Source organism: Artemia franciscana, chromosome 18, assembly GCF_032884065.1.
Source record: "Artemia franciscana chromosome 18, ASM3288406v1, whole genome shotgun sequence".
Lineage (NCBI taxonomy): Eukaryota > Metazoa > Arthropoda > Branchiopoda > Anostraca > Artemiidae > Artemia > Artemia franciscana.
In genome coordinates, this window is record NC_088880.1 from 14,755,508 (window position 1) to 14,770,899 (window position 15,392).

The window sequence follows — 15,392 nt, forward strand, 5'->3', positions numbered from 1 at the left end:
TATGGGCCGCTTAAAATTGAAAGATGCTAAGACGGGGGTCTAAGTTAAAAGCAAATTTACACCCGATCTCAATAATTAAATTATACTTCAATTTTATCTATAACGTCGTTAAAAAGTCAAGAAAATAAAACAATCTGTTGAAAAAAAAGTACCTGCTAGTAAAGTGCAATAATGGCTAAAAATATGATATGTCATGCCAATTTAAACAAGCTAATGAAGGAGTGGTGGAAAAAAAGTCTAAATAAAAAATTGAATGGTGGTTGTCAGGGCTGTATCCAGGATTTTTTGGGGTGGGGTATTTTTTGAGGTTGGCTTGCAAAAAAAGCGTCAAAAATTTGTTTGTATGCATTTTTGTTACGTTTTTATGAGTCGGACTGACATATTGAGGAGGGAGGGGGTCAACTCCCCACTCAATATGGTCTTGGCAGTTTGATTTTGAGGCAACAGAGTGGTTAGTCTTTTCTTATGTGTTTGGGTATGGATACTGCTGTTTGATGCACTGGAACCAACTCGAATTGATCAATTTGGTTTTTACAGTGTTCCATGGGAAACAGTTTCTTTTCAATTTCCGCTATTAATCCTTATTTTAGTAAATATTCTTTTAACTATAAAGCGAAGAGTCAATCTAGCACAATTCAGTGAATCCCAGGGATAAAGGTTATTTGTTTTCCCCCCAAACTCCCAGATTTAGATGTGTAAAGTATTTTCAATTGAGTAATGTGTGTGTGTTACGGAGTTACTTAGTCAAATCTCTTTTCTTTTGACAACCGACTTCAAATGTTACTATTTACTGATTTTTCTTTGCAGTGGAGTAGCATCGTTGGTATCGTCGGATGCATCCTCGTGGGGTAGTGACATCACCGAGCCAACTTCCCCTCATTCCCTCGTTTCTTTGGATTCACCTCTTGAATCTGTATCCCATGAAGATCACACCCCCGTACCAAGTCCTAGTCATTGCTATCAGAAAAATTGGTCTTACCTCAACAAAAATTCGGATGTTTATAATTGGCGACAAAGTTCTACATGGGACGGAGATGAGAAAATGGTGGCTCATGTGAGGAAAAGACATAGTTCTGATCCTAGTTGTGGTAAAGAGTTGTTCAGTGTGAACGAGATGCCTGAAAAGTGTCGATGTGCGTTATTGACGCGTGAACGGGTCGACTGGGGAATCTATCCATTTTTAAACGCATATTCGTGGAACGATCGATGTGAATGCCGAAATTTAAAGCGTGGGAAATTCAAACAGTTGCGCATTACTGATTATTTTAAATTTCAGTCAAAAACTTCTAGTAAATGGATTGCGTTGTATAAATCGACTCAGGGGACCAAAAAGGAAGATAGGGAGCCATGTCCTCCTAAACTGGAGCTCCCTATGGACACAGATGATCTCTCTTGGCTTCTGCGTAACGCTTCAGGTAAGTAAATCACTATTCACCATTGAAAATATATGATATTATTTAAAAACAAGAACAAGTTGAAAAAAATTTCGCAAAGAAAACTAAATAGCAATATTAAAACGTAACACTAATTGAAATAAGATAATATAATAAGCCAAAATTAATAACAACAGTAATTAATATGCATGAATGAATGAAAACTAAAACGAACGAAAAATGAAACTGGAACCCTTCCCCTGGTAAGTCTCAGCATTTTATGATTCGATAATGGTAGTTATACAATTCACCTAGTTTTCTGTCCTCCTGGTGGAATCAAGCCATCGTGAAACTATTCCCTTCTTTTGAAATACATTCTGGCATATGTGGCTGCTGCCACAAAGAGGCCAGAAGTTCACACTGGACTGGTATTATATAAAAGATCGCTACCACAAATACATGAAATGTCATTGAACTGTGCAAACGAACAACTGAACAAAAAAGGGCAAACACTAAAACAGCACTATCACAAGAAAATTCCAAAAAGGGATACTAAATAAGAATGTTTAGTTCTGATGTTTTCAAGTCGGAATATTTATGCTACGGTACTTATATGATATAGCACCTATATTAGTATCTTCATCGAAGTTGAGCTAATCCATGAGATCCGCCTATTTAAGAGGCCAGGCTAGTGTCTTAGTTTGATAAAACTGGCTCATATTTTTTTTTTTATTGGTGCGGCGTATCCTAAGAGCTTGTATACTATATACTTCCACACATGCGCTGTGTAAATTCATTTTTACGGGTGGCTACCCCCAGAACAAATATAAAATACTTTTTCCTGATCTTGACGCTCCTTCATTTCCTGAAAAAATCTCTGGTCCTCCATATCTATCTGCAGCACCACTTAGATACCAATACAGTTATGCAAACTCCTATCTTGCCCATGAGAAGCTTTTGGTACAGAGCTCTGAACTTTGCGCCTCCTCCAAGCCCGCGCTCCGACGCGTACATCGTACTACAATACCAAAGACGAGAACGCAATTTTGTTTTGTTGCATACACAGCATAGATACCATTACAAAGATACTTGAGACACTTTATTTTAGATATTTTATTTATTTTTTAGATTTATTTAGATACTTAGATAGAACACAGATACCAGTTTCGTGTTACCAATTTACCAATACAAGTTTCCTGTCTCCAGCCGCTAGCATCGCTGCCGCGCACTGTGTCCCAAAAATAAATTGAATGTTCATAACTATATATTGGTATCTAAGCTGTGATCTGCAGTGTCCGTCGCAGGTGCACCTGATCTTGCTCCTACGACTCTTCTATGCACCAAACAACTTCCGAATCTCTATCCTTTTCGATGTCTTCTTCCGGCGTAAGATTCCTTATCGTTCGACCCCTTGTCAATGTCATCTTTAAAAATTATTTAAATCTTACCAAATAAGAATTTGGTATGACCAGTTGTAAAAGATCAGTCGAAGTTAAATATTGTTGTTTTCGTTTCGATACCAAAGCGCAGGGATTTTGATCGAGTTATCGTATTGCTGTTTTCATCCTGATACTAAAGCGCAAGGATTTTGACCAAGTTATCGTAGTGATAACTCTGATCATCATTATTTTTGTCTACAATCGTGAGTTGCTCCAAGCCTTATGACCCTTGATGACCATTTTTATAAACTTAAAGTACCGTTTTCGCCTGAGGTTAAAACTTGTTTGTGCTATTCACAGATGTTAGGCAGCAATTTGACGATTTGTCTTTTCAACGATGAAAACATGATCAAGAAACATTGACAGGGGTTTAAATGCTTTGTGTATCAATCTCAATCGATATCGTCAGGCGGGGGAATTGCTCAAAACTATATAAATGCTTCACCCTCACACGCAACTTATCCGCCTCAGAAAACGTAAGTAGGTTCTTCAGTTCGGATACGTTTTTTTGTAGGCAGCACTAATTAAAAAACAAGTTAAAGGAACTAAATTGAGAGTTTTGTGTAACATAGTTGTAGAAGCGACTGTTTATTCGGCAACTTAAATGAAATTCGTTTGCAGACAAGTTGTGTATCATGTCTGGGTTCTTTCCAATCTGCAAACTGCTATTCAAAATCAAAGCATTTGTTTTCTCGAAGGTATTAATTTAACAGTCGGGACCGGGTCGACTATGGTCTATCCGCTTCTATTGTTTCATTCAGATAAGGAGTCGGTAAATTTCGGCACGCTGACTAGAAACACATTTGCGGAGATACTTGCTGTACCTGCATTTTGTAAGTCATCTTTAAAAGACTTTGAGGGCAATCTTATCATCATTTCCTGTCTCCTTTGAAGTAGTCACATTTTATCGTGCATTGTTTGTGAATACTGTCTTAGGGAACTTGTTTTTTTTTTTTTTGTCTAAAACTGTGATAAATTTCTAGCCTCGAATACACCTTATCTTATATTAGTGCTGGGTTATATTTTTTTTATTAACTGTTGTTACAGAAAGAACATTCACTCCTTTATTTAGCACTATGAATATTCTGGAAATTGTTTCCACTATCTAATGTTCATCGCAATTTCAACGACTTGGTAATCCACTGATATGTTCAATCCGACATGTTCTTAGTAATTTTTTCAGGGGGAGGGAGCTCTCTAAACAGCCGAATTTGAGAATTGTATATCCAACATTTTTTGAAGATTTGAGGACATCATACAATTCTTTAGATTTCTTATCATGTCAGAAAATTAAACTTAGCTGAACCTGTTTTCACCGTAGAAAATCAAGTTTCTGAATCTAATAAACGACCGTCGAAGACCACACTGCCTTTCTATGACGATTAAATAAAAGTTCACAAACAAAATTCACAAAGAACAAGCAAAGTGATCGTCATCTACTGATGACGATCACTGTCTGATAAAGGGACTTATCCCTATTTGAACTTTTATCTGTTCCTAATAATGATAATATAATTTTTTTTTAGGGAGTAAAAATTCCCTTTCTTCGGAGTCCCCGGGTAGGGGAGGAATTCTTTAATACAACCAAATTCGTATTATACCAAGATTTTATGAAAATTTGAGAGAATCGTATAATTTTTAGGATTTTGTTAGATATGCTCGAAGGCTCCCCAGCTTACGCACTTACAGAATAATATAGTTCTTATGGTTTTTTAACACAATATTTGTTCTTTCTAGGGAGAACCAATTCCTTATCTTCCAAGTGCCTAGTGGAGAAGGACTCTTGTTTTGCCAGTTCATCTCCCTCCAGAGATCTCAGTTTACCTGACCTTATTAACTCAGTTAGCGGCAATACTGGAGGTGCCACAGAGCTCGATCTGGTGAATATTGAAGTGGAAATAAGTGATAGTTTTTTGGTGCAAAAGCATGAAATTAAACCGGTTTTAAAACCTGTTAAAAATTCTTCGGTGCAAAAGAGAGGAGTAATTTGTCGTTGGGAAGGATGCAACGAAAATGTTTCAACAAAAGAAGCATTATTAGATCACATTAAGGTAAGGTTATCCATTTATTTTCTTTCATACGGCAAGTGTTCAACTGCAATTAAAAAGGCGAATAAGACTACAAGTCAAGTCGAAGATAATCTTCTCTCAAAACGTAGGCTAAAGAAAAAGGGTATAAACACACGATCCTGCTAGGAGCCTATTTTCGAATTTTTGACGTTTTAATAAGCTTAAGACGAGTATATAAGAGGATATGTATATTTCTCTTAGGTTAGGGAGCAGGATAGAAGCTGGAAGACTTGGACGAATTCAATTAGGTAAAACCCGGAGGAATATACAAATAAAGGGAAGTAATAAATAGGATTGAAAAAAAGGAAGGCCTCTTTCATGTGCTTACGTCTGACTTAAAGGCGTTACCTCTTTGTTAATCTAGCTTTGATAACCTGTAAACACCCCTCCCTGTTTTATCTCAGCAAATAACTTTTATTGCTGATTTCTAAAACTTATTTCTCAAAATCGTCTGATCAAAACTAAGAGAAAGCCATTTAGCCAAAAAAAGAATTAATATGCAAATTTCATTTTAATAATTTATGTACGGAGAGCCAAAATCAGACATGCATTAATTCAAAAACTTTCAGAAATTAAATAAAAAAACAAGTTTTTTGAAATGAAAGTAAGGAGCGACATTAAAACTTAAAACGAACAGAAATTACTCCGTATGTGAAAGGGGCTTTTCCTCCTCGACACCTCGCCCCTTGCGCTAAAGTTTGATTCTTTCTCGCAACTCTACTTTTTAAAACAATAAAAAACTTTAGCGTAAGGAGCAGGGTGTCGAGGAGGAAAAGCCCCTTTCATAAACGGAGTAATTTCTGTTCGTTTTAAGTTTTAATGTCGCTCCTTACTTTCATTTCAAAAAACTTGTTTTTTTTATTTAATTGTCTATCTAAGGATTATTTTCTTTCCATTATTTACTCAAATGGTTAAATTTCTATCAAATTTGGGATTATTGTAAAGTAAATCTAGGCTCTGAAGTCTTTCGTTGCATCTTATCAGTGTATGGCGCAACTAGTTTTTTTTTTTCTAACACCCTACCTATTTACTGAAAACCAGGATTATGGTATGACGTGATAAAGACGTGATAAAGCGACAGTGCCATAATTTCTGAAGAAAAGCGTCCAAATTCCTAAGCGAATCGCAATTATGATGGAATTCTACCCATAAAGTACAATATCAGAAATATGAAAAAAAAAACAATTGATATTGCTGTAAAAGTGGCCAAAAAACAAAAACTGGGCCATAACTAGACACAACTTGAGGAAACTTATTTTCGGGGGAGAGGGGGAGTTTACAAAAAACTTAAAAACGCATCAAAAATTAGTTTATTTTCATTTTTGTTACATTTTTAAGAATTGGACAAACATTTCGGGAGGTGGGAGGGGGTTCAAACCCCCTAATCACTCCTGGATACGGCCTTGGTGCCAAGGTACATAAAAAATCGTCTATATTAAAAAAAAACTAATAAAGGCAGAATTACATCATGAGGTGATAGGAAAATGGTGCTTTAAAATCTGTACTGTAAAATCAGTAAGAATAAACTATTTTGGTTTTTACAAGGAAAAAGAGCTTGTAGCCTGGTATTACTCGCTCTCTGTTAAGCTTTATTGTCATCAGGGTCGTTCTTAGAAGGGGGAGGGCAGCCGGGTCAACTGCCCCGAGTGCCACAGCTTGGGGGCGTGGCTGGGGGATTGTATGCTTCGATTCGACGTTTTCACTTATATTTGAGAGGGAAGGGGCGCTGAAATTTTTTTTTCCCGGGCACCACCAACCCTAGAAATGGCTCTGATTGTAATGACTTTTTGCAAAGACCTTTATAATGGCAATCTGAAGATTCATTATTTAAAGTTAGGGCCAAGTGCATTGTAAAGTTTAGCGTGTTCGTCTGTTTAAATAACCTTGACCTTTGTGTGTAAACAGTTAAAATATGTATCTTCTGGTATCTATGGAATTTAGCAAGAGAAGGAAAAAGAGATACCAGCTTCAAGACTATTAACTCGGAAGTGAATTTATGTTGATGGAAGATTTTAAGCAGTTAAGCCAATAGAAATACGTACCACATATGTATTATTACCACTCAAAAAGAAACAGAAGTGTGTGTGTGTGTGTGTGTGTATGTGTGTGTGTGTGTGTGTGTGTGTGTGTGTGTGTGTGTGTGTGTGTGTGTGTGTGTGTGTGTGTGTGTGTGTGTGTGTGTGTGTCCGAAATTCGTTTTTCTCTGCTTGGATTCAATTACCTTTGCAAATCAGCTTTTTCAGTCTTATGCAAGCTTTGGTTGGATTAGGCTAGGTTAAATTAGTTTATAAATCTCTGACATTGGATTAAAAACTTAACCAAACTTGTCACCATCAAACCCTGCCTAAAACTGAAAAAGTTGAGGGGCAGCGCTTACTATATCCAAGGAAAAAAAAGGGCATTTCGAACATTCCTGGTAACAGATGTACGTTACTCTTGTAGTATCTTAGATGTGTTTTTGACTAAGAGAATTTCCTACACTACCAATATATTATTCAGAAAGAAATGAAATCAGTTGTAACTTATTTCAATCGGAGTAAATAAATGTAACCTTTTTTGTTCTCAATACATTACCTACTTAATTCTTTACTGAAATTCGATGCAATGCGTTTTTGAAGCGACTTTTAGTTTTAATAGTATCATATATTGTGGCTCTTTTGAGCGTGAGAAATTTCGAGCATGTCCCTTTAAGTATTTTTGTACGCAGTACGAGGCTTTTGCATCATTTTATAAGAGTGAATTTAATTGTCGGAACAGCAGATGTTGCTATTATGTATTGCTAATCTTTGTATGCTGTTCCCTAGTTACTCTTGAGGGGGCGGTCTTTAGAAATTAAAGCCAGCAAAAAATGGAACCCCTTTGATTTTAAAGCTCCCAAGAGAGGCAGTGAGAAGGGAACTTAATTGAGACTCGACTCATTATGGCTTGTTTCTTCTGAACTGATTAATTTGACTAAATGCCAATATTAGAATCCTGTTCCAGCGCAATTGATATTTATTTCTTGTCTAGCTTTAAAAAAGTGAAATTGTATTTGTTGTGTAATTGGTGATCATTACACTTGGGCATGAGCCAAGAATTATATGTAAGCTGGTTAAGACTATGTTCTACCCCGTTTAAAAGAAAACTTCGCGGTTTTTTAATATTTATTTAGTTTGAATTTTGAGAAATGACCCCGCTGATTCACCTGTAACGGTGTTCCCTGTGAAGATATCTGGTATTACAGGCCATCATGGGTGGTCTTCAGGAAGCTAAAAATTATGTTGTTATTTTGAATTCTAATCTGCAGATATGAAAAATTAATTCAAGGAAAAATTTATATTTATCAGAATTCTCACTATCGCAAAGAATATCTGGGGAAATGCTGCGTCTGTTATAAGAAAACAAATTAGTCCGCCTAATTTCTACTCAATTCAACTGGAATATTTGATTTTAAATCTAATGTTGTTGTCAAGTCTGAAAGGTAAACTGAAATGAAAATTTTGCGGAATTGTTTCTATATTGAAAAACAGGATTATACACTGAATTCAAGATAGTAAATACTAATATTCTTGTAAAAAGCCGGAAATGTCTCTTTTGCATTCAAAGAAACCACTTCCGGCGCTATATACCCGCCATATGTTCGAAATGGTGGCAACATGTTTGGATTAAATCCGATTTTCTATTTAATTCTTCCATTTTTGGTTTGTATTAAATCGAGTTTCATAATTTATAAAAGTTAAGAGTTTAGTGCCTATAAATCTTGTATAGTGTAATGTCAAAGTTAGAAATAGCACAGGACATGTTGCAATGATTAATGGAAAATTGTCCAAAATGAAAGAAGATGTTTGGTTTAAAAAACGCTCGCATACAAGCAGAATATGATTTCGAAATTTAAGAGGAAAGCCGCTCCATTAGCAGCTGTGAGTTGTAGCTTAGACTAAAAGAGTATGAGATAATAACAAAGTCCGTGTTGCGTTTGGCGATTTTGTTCAACACTGCAATTGGTCTTTCAGGTATTAGTACTTGTTAATTATTCGAAACATATTCAAGAATTTTCGTCAGTAGATCTGTAAAAAGCGGTTTCATGTTTCATAGCCACAAACACTTGGATGACTGAATGTATTTGACTTATATAAGTTGGGCCATAAATTTGCACATTATGGGTAGGGTAAAGTATTCGGACAGTATGAAGTTGGAAAACAATTCTTATTCATAATATGCAGAATAACTGTAGCTACCACATTTTGCATGCAGACTCACTATACTTACCCCCACCTCCAATGCGCAAATATAGGCCTATAGCCCAAATTATAAGTTCAATGCATTCTCTCATCCGTCAGTTATCTTTGTGTCTACGAAACCGGTTTTCTCAGATCTTACATTCAGATCAAGAACTTGAGTGTGTTCTGAATAATTAACAAGTTCCCGGATGTTGTAGTATTTAGTGGAGGAACAATGAAGCAGAATTCTGTCGTCAGTAGCCATACCAGCTTAAATTTAACTACCCATCTCAACCAGCCTAGAGTAGCCTACCCCGAGCTAACCTAGACCTAATTTGTGTAGACTGAATTTTGGCTCATAATAGTTCTCAAAAGCATAAAATGCTGGTCAGTTATTTCAGCTGTAATCTTACAATATTGTAGATTCATTGTCTCAGTTATAATTTTTTTTTTTTGAAAAATTTTGACTTTTTAACGAAGTTACGAGACACTACGCTATTAGTGACGCTAGTAGCTCTTAATCCCTATCTTCCCTGTTCGACCGCTGGAGATGCAGCTTTTATTAGTGTACAATTCCCTTTTGCATAGCCTAGCAGCAAAAAAAAGGAAGGAAGGAAGGAAAAGAACGTAATTAAATAGAAGCTGTATTTTGTATCAGTCGGTTATACCAGTATACTTGTACATAGGCTGTTGTAGATTGCCATAAAGCTTTATTCAAAGAAATCCTTATCCAGATTCCCAGATTCCCGTAAATTTTATTAAAAGAAATGCTTTACCTAATGCTATTTTTCCCTTTATCTGACGGCATAATCTTGCATTATTATTTTCAGACCTTTAGGATGAATTTGGGTTTGGGATTGAACCGTGTCTCATCTTCTTAACAAAAATGACACGTAAATTATATGAATATACATAGGATAAATAATAAGAACCTTGATATTTTCGTGGGGCCGAAGCCTCCTCTCTTTAGTCTATGGTACCCGTACATGTCAGATGCATCCCGCAGTAAGTGCGTTCTAGTTTGTATATCCATCGGCAATAGTTTGTCGTCGATAGATAAAGTAGCTCTGCCGGATTGCCTTCGTCTTTGTATTGGCTATAACGGAGACATGGTTGTAAAGTCGGAGGATTGCTTGGAGGTGTAAAATGATGTGTTGGCTGCTAGTTACATTATCGATGGTAAACCCCATATCTATTACTCTTTGAAAAAAAAATTGAGACTTACTTGTACTTTCTACATAATCCAAACCCTTGGAATTTCGTGGCGCTCAAGATCAGGTGATACGTTCGGCTCTATGAAGGACTGTCCACAGTCGATGGCCCAATGATGGACCTCCGCTATCAATTCAAACGTCTACCATATTTCATGAAACCGCCAAGCAGCTTCAGGGGGAATATATAGTAAATAGCCAGGGTCCCCTTTGATCACTGGCTCGTGTCTTCTATGACGGCAACGGGAGACGTTTCATGCGTTGTTTCGATATTGTGTCGTTAGGACGTCGCTGTACATGGCCGAGCCTACGGAAGTGTCTGTGCTTGATAACATTTGATATGTAGGTTCGGTTTCCCTCTCTACTGTGGATGGTATAGTCGCCTACTCCTTGATTGCCTAACCTTGTGAATATACTGAAGGCGTTTGTGGTAAAATATATCCAGGTCCCGGATTTACGACGCTTTTAGCTGCCAGGTTTCGTAGCCGTAGAGCAGTACAGATACCACCATTTACGTTTACTATTGGCATTTTATCTGTAAAGCAACTTAGTGTGAATTTTATATGGACATCCTCAGACCGAGAAAAACGGCCCAAGCTGAACTACGGGCATGTATATCTTTTGTAGCACTGTCATATGGGTCAGGAAGAGAGGCTGGGTATTTGAAGGAGCTAACATTTAAAATGGAATTTCCATCAAACATGACAGGTTTCATCACTAAAACTACAAATTTTCGTCTTTCTCTTTTTTCTTTTTTTTGTTGACTTATGTGGAGGCTGACATCATCTTTCTTAAACTGGTCGTCGATCAGAAACTGTACTTCATGGACGGACTCGGCATGTTGATCGATGTCGTCGATATATGCTAGGTTTTTTGCTGACAGAGGCGGGATTATCATAACTCCTTGGTACCGCTCATCTGCTTTTGGTATCCAATCTGTTAACGAAGTTAAATATGGTTGGTGACAGGACACATCCTTGTCTTACTCCCCACTCACTACGTCTGAATTAGGTATATCAGTTGGTCAGGGGTCTTCCCTCATGGCGTCCCGTGTGGCACCGCGCATGACTGAGTCAGAAGCAGTTATGAAGTCTGTGATCACGTAGATCGTTTCTTAGTTGTGTTTGAATTTGTGTTCCAAGATCAGTCTCAAGTTGAACATTGAGGTAGAGCATCCCATCCCCGATGTGAAGCCTCCCTGTTTGGATTTTATTCTGTTGTCACAAATAATGAGGAAACTATTTAGCAGTTACATCACTAAGATTTTTACAGCTATGTTAATTGGGGAGAATCCTCTGTAGTTTTGCACTCCGCCTTTCTTTTTTAAAGACGGTATGATAATGTCCCACCTCTAATTGAGGGGTACATAATTGTGATCTCAAATTTTGCGTATTATCTCGTGAATCTTCTGAACTTTAGAGGGGGAGGGGGTTTTGTATTTTTCGATTTGTAATGGGTCTTAACCGGGTGACTTATTATCCTTCAAGAGTTGTATGACCTCACAAATATCGCCAATTGTTGGAGGGTGTAGAGATCGTCGACCTCTTCAGGGGTGTCATGGGGAGGCAACATTGTCGCCTGATGCGCCAAATGGCGTGGGAGGAACTAAGTCTAAGTAAATAAGGTATTCTGAAGGGCTGGGATGATTCGAAGGAGGAGTAGGGGGCTGGAAGCTGTGTAGGAGGCTGCTCATTTCTCACTCAAAGGGGTCTGATGACTTATTAAGGGTTTGAGCCATCGATCAATCCTGGCTGCTTTGTCAATGATGACTTCAGCGTCTGTTTCTCAATGTGGTTAACTGTTCATTTTTTTTCCCGTGGCTTCAAAAAATGGTTGGAACATCTTCTGAGTATCATTTTTATGGTACTTGCCCGTCGGCCAAGTTCCATATAGCGATGCCATTCCTGTCCGTTGGTCGGTCTGTCGGTCCTGGTTTTTCTAGTTTGGGCACTTCAAGATAAGGTAAGACGATGGAAGTGGCAGGCGTATCAGGGACTAGACGAGATTAAATAAGAAACAGTCGTTTCCCCGATTCGACCATCTGAGGGGGGGAGGGAGTGTAGGGACGGCTAATTTGGAAAAATTGAAAAAAATGAGGTATTTTTAACTTACGATCGGTGATCGGATCTTAATGAAATTTGAAATTTAGAAGGATCTCGTGTCTCAGAGCTCTTGTTTTAAATCCCGACCCGATCAGGTAACATTGGGGGGAGCTGGAGGGGGAAACCGGAAATCTTGGAAAATGCTTAGTGTGGAGAGATCGGGATGAAACTTGGTGGTAAAAATAAGCACAAGTCCTAGATACATTCGTGACATAACTGGACCGGATCCGCTCTCTTTGGAAGGGTTGGGGGGATTTCCAAGGCTTTGGTGAGTTCGGTGCTTTTGGACGTGCTAGGACGATGAAAATTGATAGGCGTGTCAGGGACCTGCACAAATTGACTTGATAAGCTATTTCCCCAATTTGACCATATCGGGGTGGGGGTGGGGGGGCTGGAGGGAGGGGGAAAAGATCTCATGTCTCAGATGCTCCACTTTCAATTCGAATTGGATCCGGGGACATTGGGGGGTGGAGGCGGAAAACGGAAATCTTGAAAAACGCTTAGAGTGGAGAGATCGGGATGAAACTTGATGGGAAGAATAAGCACAAGTTCTAAATACGGGATTGACATAACCGGACTGGATCCGATCTCTTTAGGGGAGTTGGGGGATTTCTAGTGCTTTGGCGAGTTCAGTGCTTCTTGACGTGCTATGACCTCGTCACAAGTCCCATATGAGCTCTTGGCTCTTGCCCTTGTGGCCCTTTTTATATCTATTGCCACCCTATCCCAGGATTTTTGTGTGTCCATTTTCGCCGAGAGGTAACACTTTATGTTTTTTTTTAGGAGCCGACTATTTCTTGTTTATCACTGAGCGTTTTCTGGTGCTCACGGAGATGGTTTCTTGAAATATCCATTTTAAGCTTATATTTGAAGTAGCCTACCCAGAACTTCTTTGGTTGTAGATATAAGAGTTTCTTTGAAGCAGGACCAGTGATGCTTAACCGTCTAGGACGGGGAATTTCATCATCTAGGTCTGCTCAGATAAGAAAACGGTTTGTTAGGGTCAAGACAATGTACGTGGCAACACCCTTGGATGCAAGTTTTGTAACATTGATCCGAGGAGGCGTCTTGACACAGTTGTAACCTTGGGGGGGGATCTTATGTACGTTTTCACAAGGTAGTGATGGGAATCGGATTTTGGAGTCTGTATCAGCACCTCTAAAGATGCTGCTACTACTAACAACTGACTGCAGCACCAATCCATGAGATGCCAATTGAACTACGCGCGCTCCTCCTCCATCTCACTCCTTGAAAGGTATGGGCGTCTGAAACCATACATCTCCGTAAAAATAGGAAGAACCAAAATAATAAATTTCTCTTAAATTTTCTTATATGAGATAGGTATGTTATAATTCATATTTCATTAATTATTCTGTATGGTAAACTATAGTGTTAGAAAATCTTTAATAAACAGGTCTAGACTTACACTTCGATTGAAAAAAGATAATGCGGACGAACTTAAGCCCTGGCCTTCTTTATAAAAATCATCCCATATTTAGGCCTGCACTCTCAGAAATCAAATATCTCGGTAACAAAAGCCTGTCTCCCCCCTAATAGTTTTTTTTCTTATTTTTAAAGAGGGTCCAATCACGGCCTATTGGTGTAACTTGAAACTTTAAAAAGCCTAAAGGAATTGCAAACAAATCGCCAAATGTCCTGCTAGTGAACATTGAAATTGGATTAGGCCTGTCTTGTTTGTGTTGGCTGGAAGGCAGTAGCGAGGGGTTTTGCAATGTCAGTGGTAAGAGTATACCACTCTGAGTCTCTGACAGTCCCCAGTGCCTTATTGTAAATCACGCGACTAAGTACATATCCCTTCAGCTGGTTTGGGTGAAATTAAAAGAAAAAGAGCTTTTGTCTTGCCGCGAATCAACATCTTTTTTGCATTTTTCAATCGTCGTGGTGTAATGTTATTCGAATAAAGAAAAAATGTTGAAATCGAATCAGAAAAAGAGTTTAATCATAGTTTTCCCCTTTTTTGCTGCGTTACTTTGACCTTAAGACTTCGTGATTAATTATGGTATTTTAGACTAGTCAGAACGAGTCTAATTGAGTCTATCTGAAACTATTTTTTTTTGTGGTTTCTAAGTTAGTCGCCTTTATGTTTTAGTGCTGGTGAATTAAGCAGCACGTTTCTGTAAAAGGAATTGTGTCATTTATATGTTTCAATGCAATAACTGGTTCAAACAGTGAAAAAAATAAATATTAGAAAGTACAAATATTTGTGGTAGCTTGAATTTAATATTTCTGAACATTAGAAATAGTAGGATTTATTCAGACCTACAAAGAAAAACAATGCATAAATTAAAGGCATTTTCCAGTAACTCTGACTTTTAACGCAAGGTAAGAAATTATTTTATAGGTAAAAAAAAGGAGAGAAAAAAAAATCACGAACTGTTAATGACGAATAGATAAACAATGTTAAGCAATAAAGAACGCAAAAAAGGAAGAAAAAGAAACAACAGAGAAAAAAACACCAGATCTTTTCAATATTTTAGAAAACAAAGCTGAGGAGTATACACGGAATAATCTCGCCAGCGCTCAGCCCCGACGGAATACCTACCTTAAAAAAAACCATACTAGCCTTTATAAGTTTAATTTTATGTTTATTTTTGTGTTTAATTTATGTTTATTTCAGTTTATTTATGTTTTAATAATGCATTTCAGTTAAAGCATATTAATGGAGAGTCAGAGGAGTCGTATGGGAATTTCACTTGTCAGTGGGCAGGGTGTCGAGTTCAAGGAAGGTCTTCCAAGTGTCGAAACTGGCTTGAACGACATGTCCTTTTCCATGTGGATTGTAAACCTTCGTGTCTTAAGCCTTTTAGTTGTATTGTTGATGGCTGTGGACTCAGATTCGGATCTCAGGTACATATCCCTTATTTATTTTATATAATGAACAAAAGCTTGGATATTATATAGAACTAACCATGTGCCTAACTATGGTTTATTAGATGAGATAATTATAAGCCTTTTACACTCCCGTTTTTAAGAAAATT

General features: G+C 37.7%; 1 protein-coding gene across 3 annotated transcripts in view; it reads left to right on the forward strand.

Annotated features, from left to right (window-relative positions):
* LOC136038658 (zinc finger protein AEBP2-like) overlaps window positions 1-15,392 on the forward strand; it is a 147,883-nt gene that overhangs the window by 92,895 nt on the left and 39,596 nt on the right. For all 3 annotated transcript variants that reach the window (XM_065721916.1, XM_065721919.1, XM_065721918.1), the window contains 3 exons: window positions 808-1,415; window positions 4,550-4,863; window positions 15,061-15,261. In XM_065721916.1, the coding sequence (XP_065577988.1) occupies window positions 808-1,415; window positions 4,550-4,863; window positions 15,061-15,261 (1,123 nt within the window). The remainder of the gene's footprint in view (window positions 1-807; window positions 1,416-4,549; window positions 4,864-15,060; window positions 15,262-15,392) is intronic.